Consider the following 8,477-nt stretch of genomic DNA (forward strand, 5'->3'; position numbering starts at 1 on the left):
GCCCTATCATCCTGTGAGGCAGAGTTCATGGAAGCCACTGCGGCATCATGTCAAGCATTGTGGCTGAGAAGTTTGTTGAGCGAGGTGACTGGAAACGAGCCAAAACCAGTAACTCTCTACGTCGACAACAAATCTGTAATAACATTGATAAAGAACCCGGTGTTTCATGGACGCAGCAAGCACATCGACACTCGCTTCGTAAGCACCGGAGAGCAACGTGCGGATATTCTTACCAAGGCTCTAGCAAGAGTTAAATTTGCGAAAATGCGAGAGCTACTTGGCGTAAACAAATTCGAACCAAATCAAGCTTACGGGGGAGATTGTGAGACTAATCTTAAATTGGAAATTTGAATTGATTACACAATTAGTGGCTTCATAATAGGTATGAGATGATTAGTGGAACAAATATAGAAGATATGATAATAGCATTAATTTTGAATTAAATATAGGAGATATGACAATATCATTAAATTCAAATTCAAAATTCAAATATGTGTAATCAATTCAAATAAGCGTGAATTGATGACACTTAATTCTCTTGCCTTTATTATGTATGTTTCATGTTTTGTTTCGGTATGTCTTAGTTAGTATAAAATTGGGTGTTGTGTTGCATTGTAAAAACACACAGTCTTGTATCTTTTCACTCCTTCAAAAATAATAAAAGAGAATTCCCAAAAGTCCAATCTTATTTTTCAATTTGTCCTTTAGCGATCCATTAAATTGGAACCAACATTATTGTTATGAAAATCCTACCTGGATCAATCTTGAAAACCTGTTTGACGCCAAACATCATTGCGTACCATTCGCAGATCTCTACCCTTTAGAGTCCTCCCAACCCCTCCCAACATAGAAAAGCTAATCATCGGCGATTTTATGGAAGAAACCCTAGGCACAATCTCATGTGGCGGCATGATATCCTCTTTGAAAACATCAGCGTGCCCCCTTACATCCCAATCAAGCACCGCCAGTTCCTTACTTGTCATAAGAGGCATCACTAGAATGTCCATCGGTGCAGACTGGTGATACATATTTCCTCCCATCATTGAAAGAACACAGTCAAGCTTCGGCTTTGAGATCGCCAAAATCTCCCGAGCAAAGGAGTAGGAGGAACAGACCGAGAAATACGAGGACAGATTTCGATGGAGAAGCGGATAACTGTTAACTTCTTCGGGAAGAGCTGCCAAAATGCCGAGGTTCCGTTTATTGAATCGGCAAGAGCCAAACTGAGAGAGCGAGAGTCGGGGGCTAGGGTTTTGTTTGGGGGTTGCGAATGAAGATAGGGGATTAAGGGATCGGTGCGAATGGGGGGTGGTGATGTTTGGGGCGTGAATGAATCCATTAACGTTCTGTGTCACGGCTGCTGTGGTAGAATTGGGGGAGCAAGTTTGTGCTCTCCGCGACATTCGCATGGAGACAGCTGTAATTTGGTATAAAAGGAAATGAGTAAGTGCAGTGGGTTTATCTTATGCTTTATTCCGTCCTGCTTTGTATAGTTGTACAGGAGAACTTGCTAAAAAATTGTACTGCATGCACGGCTGGAATAATTGATTGTTTTTATTCTTAACAAATTTACATATTTATCACACAAATCTTTTATATATAAGTATCTAAGTTCTAAATTTTAATATTTATATTTATAATACATTATTTTATTTTTTAAAAATTAATGAATATTATCTTTCTAATATAATCTTAAAAATTTTAATGTTATGAATATAAATATGCAAATTTAAATATTATATATGTGAATATATAATAAAAGTGTGGGATTTATGTAAATATCTCTATTTTTTTAAAATAATTGGATCATTGTTAGAAAATTTGCGACGGTTGAGTGATAATTTAAAATTATAACATTGCACTAAAACCTAGCACACACAAAAAATAGAAAAATTGTAGGAGAAAGCAGTAGGTTTTTTATGGAAAAAACTTAGAAAATAAAAAAATAATCATGAAGGCATTACTATAAATTTACAGTAGTCGTGTTGTTATAATTGTCGCAATTAGGCTACAACAAAAGTAGTTGATCATGAAGCCTATAATTGAAACTTGTAATAATAGTAGTTAACCACAAATGTCGTAATTAGTAGCTGCAATAATGTCAATTAGTCATGGATGTCATAGTTAAAATACATAATATTATGTCACATAGGTCATGGTTGGGGGCTATAACGACGTCAGTTGGCCACAATTGATGTAATTGGAAATTGTAGTAGCAGCTAGCCACATAAACCATAGTTAAGGGCTACAATAGTGTCAGTTGGTTACCGAGACCGTAATTTAATGTAATTATAGTTAGTCACATAAGCCGTAGTTAGGGGCTAAAATAATGTCAATTGGTCACAAAGACTGTAGTTGGATGTTGTGGCAACAATTTGTCATATTGGTCATCGTTATGGGCTATAATAATATCAGTTGATCATAAAAGCAATAATTGAAAGTTGTAGCAATAGTTGGTCATACATTGCTGCTAGATTTTAACTTATTAAAACCTCTATTTGAAGAACTTTATTATTGGTTTAGTTCTGCTAAAATTTTTAAAAGTCTTAGAAAAAAATTCTTGTATCGTAAGTTTTCAGATAGAAAATTGCATACCATTGCCAGGAGTATTTCTACTATGCCTAAGAATCGTCGGGTTTGGTTTACCCATCTTGATATTATAAATATGATGTGCAAAGTTAAAATTATATGGAGGTATTATAATTATACTAAAATTTGTGATGTTATTTCTAATGGAAGTTGGAATTTGATTCATGTTATTAGTATCCCTGGGTACTTTTCTCAGCTTATTAATAGCATATCGATTGTAGATTCTCATATATCTTGACTTTGGTTTTGTTTAGATGACTATGTTCATAAAAGATTTGATCTTTTTGATTATGACAATTTTTGTAAAGTTGAATGGAATAATTATATCTGGTTGAAATGCCATTCAAGTTAATTTACATTTACCATCTGGAAATTATTCATTAACTTAAAACAAGTGATATTCCTATTGTTGAAGGTATTTCTGCTAATTATAATTGTCATGCTCTATGTTTAGAGAAACTCGTAAGCATTAATTTTTTGATTATGCACAAAAATCGATGCATTTTGTATGAAGGTTATTCCTAACTCAAATTTAAGATCATTCAAGCTTGATTTCAACAAGCTTAAAGTCAAACTAGACGTCTCAACAATATCAACACAATAATATCAAAATTTAGTCAATTTGAGTCTAATCAAGCTCAGATCAAGCTATTAAAACATATTGGACGCTTTGGATCATCAATTAAATGGTCGAAGAAACTCCAAATTTGACATATTTATTAGCAAATCGAGTGCATTGACCCAAAAAAATTAAAAAGAATCTAAGATTGTAAAATTATTAGGTCATTAATGCACTCAAATAACTAAAAAACTATCTATAATCAAGTGAGATCGGCGGAGACAACTTGAACAAGTGGTTAGGTAAGCTATGTGTCAAAAAAACAAAATTCCCCTGCCTAAAAGGCTATAAATAAACCCCCTCTATTCACTTGAGAAAATGAGAAGATGAATAAATGAGATTCTAGAGTCTATTCTAGAGAAGACCCGATGAGGCCACATTAGTCGCGACCACCGATTCTCAACGCCCGTGCATGACCACTATCAACCAGTGCAGATTATCACTAACTGTCGTCGCTGACAACCAGGCACCACCGACACTTGCTTGCAACTTTTTAGTCAAAATACACTTGTTTTGTGTAACAACTATATTTTATGTGTAGTAAATAAATGTAATTTTTGTGATAAAATTATCACTTAAATTATCACCCCGATCTTCTTGTTGCAAGAGAAGGGAGCACCCATGCACTCATAGTGAATAAGTTTGATCAGGCTGAACCACATGGTTGCTGAACCACATGGTTTTTTCTCTTCTATAATTTTTCTACATAAAAATTCTAGTATCTTTGGTATTTTTCCTTCTCTTTTATTTATGTGTGTTGTATCACCGCACAATGCTAAGACATTAAAATATCACTCCATCGCCGCGAATTTTATTTTTGTGTTGTATCTTATCTTATTCATGTGTGTTGCACTGTGTACAATGCTAAAACATTAAAATAATACTAATTCGCCGTGAATTTCCCGACACTCAACAAAAGCATATTTTGAAAATTGATGAAATTGATCAAACTCTTCGTTCAGTTGCTTAGAAATACAAAATATGTTTTAAAAAAATGATGATTATATTTTTTATTATTTTGGAGTATGTAAATGAAATCATGATTTATGTTGGGGAAATTTACATGCATATCACACCATTCCTATCAATTTACATATCCACATCTAAAATTTGATATTTAGAAACATCACACTTTGGTTAATAATGAATGCATGAAAATTTATATTTTAAAAAATTAGTAATAGTAGTACTGTTTGATATTATCTTAAAAAAATTGAGTGTTGCCCATATAAATACATAAGTTAGGTGTCAAACATGAACAAGCGAAAGAATCGTGCGGCATTGATGCAAATGTCTCTAATTATTTTTACAATAATAAAAGAAATTTCGTGAGAATTTGAAAAAAATATTAGTGTCCAAATTTTTTCAACCAACAGCTAGATTTAAAAAACTATATCACTTATAAATTCATGATTTTTAACTTTGAAGCTAATACAATTACATTTTAAATTTAAGAACTAATGAAATTTGAATATAAACAAAAAAAACTACAATATGTTCCAACAGAGAAAAAAAATACTAATAGGTAACTTCTATGCATAATGAATGCACATATATGCTAAATCATTCAGGGCTTGATCTCCAGTCTAGGCTCAAAGCAGAAACCAACGAAGGTTCTTAAATATGATCGTTTTTTTATTGGGTAGTTTTTTGCCGATCTCCAATGCTTGTCTCTCATATCAAATATGAACAGAGTAGGGGTATCATAGGCATGGATGAAGATGAGATCCTCAACTCCACTACTAGCAAAAGTATCTTCAGACCTGCCAAAATGGCTGAGAAACTTCTGTGGCATCCTTGTAACCTCCTTCCATTCATTTCTATGAAGCTCCCAAACACAAATTCCTTCCAACACATCTGGCTTTTCTGGGTCTCTGATTCCCCCAATTAGAACCAATCGATCTTTAAGATTCATCAGGCGACAGCAAGCGAGGGGACTTGGTGCCATAACCATTGTCCATCAATGACTTGCATGAAGATTTTGAATCAAGATCATACATGATGAGCCCAATACGATGTGCGTTGCTCTCCGATAAAGAGTGAATCAGAAAGTAAAGGATTTCATTGCATATCACACTTTCATTACCTCCTCTCCATCCAACCAAAACATCATTGAGTGATACAACTCTCCAAAAGCAACACTTTGAATCATAAATCTGAATGGTAAAGTCCCAATGAAAGAACTCATCTGGCAATGGATTGGATTTCACCAATGTAACTATATAATCATGAAAATGTCTGTCCACTGACAAAGCCAATGCACCGTATTGTGAAGGTTCTTCATTTAGAGGTTTCGGAAGCTGCTTCCAATCTCTTGAAATTGGGTTGCAAAGAAAAATTCTGTTTTGATTATAGTAATCCATGCAGGAAACCAATCCGCATGATGACGAGATAAACCAGTTATAATTTTCATGTGAGAGGAAATCAAACCTGCACCAGTTCTTGAAGAGATCATAAATGTAGCCTGCATCGTTCTCGTTGGGCAACATGAAGTACCATGGCTTTTGGGGTGGCATGTTGATCCATACATACTTTCCGGACTTTGTCATCTCATGCCAATACTTGCACACACATCCTGCACTCATTATACTGTCTATTGGCAGAAAGGAGAAAATCTTTAGCCATACATCGTCAGGAAGAATGGTATATATGTCTTCACTTTTGACTTTGTTTTCTTTCACAAAAGCTTCGACACCAGGTTCTTCAATTCTAACACAGTCCATGCTCTGCTATTATAATCCTATTAAGAGCGACACAAGTGAAATAAACATGAGTGTTTTGGTATAAGACAAACTCAACCATCCACAAAAAAATGAGATGAAAATTCATATTAAAAAAATGTTGTCATGGACCCAAAATTTATTTCCAAAACTATCACATGTGTTATTTTCTTAAACTATTAAACTCGTATATTAATGTGTTCTGGTAAAAAACATTAAAATTTTGATAGAAATAACATGTCTTTATCATAAATTTTGATGTTTGAATGAGAATTTGGTATTAGAATGAAATATGGTGGTAATTTTGTAAAGAGCAATGTTTCAAGTGTTGTATGTGTAGTTGCCCCACATCCATATCCACTATATTAATATTGAGAGCTCGATTTAATTATATCCTAATTAAAGCATTTGAATATAACCGCCTCATTTCCATTTATGAATAAAAGAAAACACAACTAAATACACATTTATATTAAAACAAATAAATTCACAGTTGGTAAAACAAAAAAACACTTGATAAAAAAAAGACTTTATATATTATTATTATATTAGATGTTATTATTAATATTATATCGTTTACGTGACTCAGGTGGTATGCATGTAAATCCTCATTTTTTTCCTGTTTAAAGGGGTTGGGTGGTATGTATTTATATCTCTCTACATCTCTCTGTTTCGCGTGTACATTCGCAATGAATAAAAAAATACGTGGAAAATACGGGGAGGAGCTAACATGAACGGAGGTTCGCCGGAGGCAGGCTTGCCAGCGGGACTGGACTCGACGTAGGGAGAAGCAAAGGAGGAAGGAGGAGGGCTGGGTTGAAGTGGAGGAGGAGTTGCCGTGAGGTGTGCTCTGTTTGGGGGGGGTGGGGTTGAGATGCTTTTATAAGGGAAGGAGATGGAGACGTGAGTTCGTGACTGAAAATGAAAAGAGAAAATATCGGAGAGAGGGAGGCGGAAGCGTGGGTAGAGAATAGGTGCATGTAATGGAGAGAGAGAGAGAGAGAGAGGAGTCATCCCATCTGCTGCGTGCGCGTGAGATGATAAAAGGGTAGAATAGGATTTTTTTATTTTTATTATATATATATATATTTATTAAGCTGCATGTCGCATAGGTAAATAGAATACCGCATGCATTTTTTCTCACTTTTGGCCTTGCCAGGTTCTTCAATTCTGACACAGTGCATGTTGTGCCATTTTGGTCGATTTGCAGCTTCCATAGGCATAAATCGATATCATAATCCTTGTAAGAGCGACACAAGGGTTTTAGGGTTTATCATAAATTTTGATGTTTTATGTGTCCTGATAGAATCATTAAATTTTGATAGAAATAACACGTCTTTTATCATAAATTTTGATGTTTGGACAAGAATTTGATAAAAGAATGAAATATGGTGGTAATTTTGTAAAGAGCAGCGTTTCAATTTATTTTCCTCTTTTTAATCACTTTTTTTCTCCTTCTACTGCATGATGATGATGGCGACTAATCAACAAGATTAGTTTGTGCATCCTTTCATTGAATACTAATTGTTTGCTTAATATTCAACACATAATTATGAAAAAAGTTATTCTTCGAGATAAAGATGATACATTCGTATTCCGCATCATGAAAAAATCATTCAAATGCAAAATAATTTAAATTTAAATAAAGCCTTTTCATATATTATTTTATTGAATTAAAAAAAAAAGTTTTACTTTAATTCAATGATATATATGAGAATGTAACATGAAACTCATAAAATGATTATTCCATATTAAATCTAATGAATTTAATTATCCTCAAGTTGGTATAAGAATTTAAGTATTCATATAGAATAATAAACTTTTAACTCAATATGAAATAGCGACAACATTAAAGACGAATCTTAACGTAAATTGAGTCAAATATAAAAAATTAAATCTAATATTCCATTAAATCAATTTTTTTCATATTCTGTCTTTTCTAATCACATTTCGTTTGTTTTACGACATAAATCACGAGTTATTAAATTCAATTGTGAGACGGATTTAAAATTTTCTTTCGCAGCCAATGGCAAGCTTGTTTCCGTTGCTTAAAATATTAAATTTGTTGAATTTGATAATTTTTTTTTTAAACACAAATTCAGTTTGCAGCAGCCAAAATAAAACAAAGAACAACTTCCATACATACTGCATATTATTAATTCAACTGAACAAAGAACAGCAATGCGCTTACCCGCACTTTGTTTTCTTCTCCGGCCGAAGGTTTTTCAATTTCGCTTGCTAAGGCTGTATGAGACCAAAATGAAACAGGAATGAAAGATTATTATTGTTATTATTATTATTTTAGTGTCCAAAATCGAAATATATGTAGAGAGGGAGAGGAAAATCATGAGGGAGGGCGTGAAGGTAGGTGTTGTCGTGGAGGAGAAAGTGAGGGCTTTTGTATTATGACACGTTGTTGGTTTTACGTAAACATCGGGAGAGCGCATTTGCAAAAGTGAAAAATGGGATAGCGCAAGTGATGTGAGGCGGAGAGGAGTAGGACGTGGGACAGAAAGAAGAACGGCCTCCGCAATTTTTTTTTTTTTTTT

At 33.8% G+C, this 8,477-nt stretch overlaps 4 protein-coding genes across 5 annotated transcripts in view; 1 reads left to right on the forward strand and 3 right to left on the reverse strand.

Moving 5' to 3' along the window:
• The window catches only part of LOC110020042, a 5,260-nt gene extending 4,909 nt beyond the window's left edge, over nucleotides 1-351 (forward strand). Inside the window, exon 2 of the mRNA XM_020718008.1 lies at nucleotides 23-351. Coding sequence (XP_020573667.1) covers nucleotides 23-351 — 329 coding nt within the window. The remainder of the gene's footprint in view (nucleotides 1-22) is intronic.
• Nucleotides 1-1,230, reverse strand: part of LOC110039443 — a 13,434-nt gene extending 12,204 nt beyond the window's left edge. For both annotated transcript variants that reach the window (XM_020744501.1, XM_020744500.1), the window contains exon 1: nucleotides 754-1,230. The gene's annotated coding sequence lies outside the window, so the exon portion shown is untranslated. The remainder of the gene's footprint in view (nucleotides 1-753) is intronic.
• LOC110020048 lies at nucleotides 759-1,403 on the reverse strand. Its single transcript, XM_020718020.1, has one exon. It carries the CDS (start codon nucleotides 1,401-1,403, stop codon nucleotides 759-761), a length of 645 nt encoding a protein of 214 aa, XP_020573679.1.
• Nucleotides 1,404-5,112: 3,709 nt separating this feature from the next.
• On the reverse strand, nucleotides 5,113-8,198 carry LOC110020056 (F-box/kelch-repeat protein At3g61590-like). The gene is made up of 2 exons (XM_020718032.1): nucleotides 8,120-8,198; nucleotides 5,113-5,948 (listed from the first exon to the last, which is right to left on the reverse strand). The coding sequence occupies exon 2, from the start codon at nucleotides 5,929-5,931 to the stop codon at nucleotides 5,113-5,115; it is 819 nt and encodes a 272-aa protein (XP_020573691.1). The 5' UTR covers nucleotides 5,932-5,948; nucleotides 8,120-8,198.
• Nucleotides 8,199-8,477: the final 279 nt, after the last annotated feature.

Source organism: Phalaenopsis equestris, unplaced genomic scaffold (assembly GCF_001263595.1).
Source record: "Phalaenopsis equestris unplaced genomic scaffold, ASM126359v1 Scaffold000002, whole genome shotgun sequence".
Taxonomy (NCBI): Eukaryota; Viridiplantae; Streptophyta; class Magnoliopsida; order Asparagales; family Orchidaceae; genus Phalaenopsis; species Phalaenopsis equestris.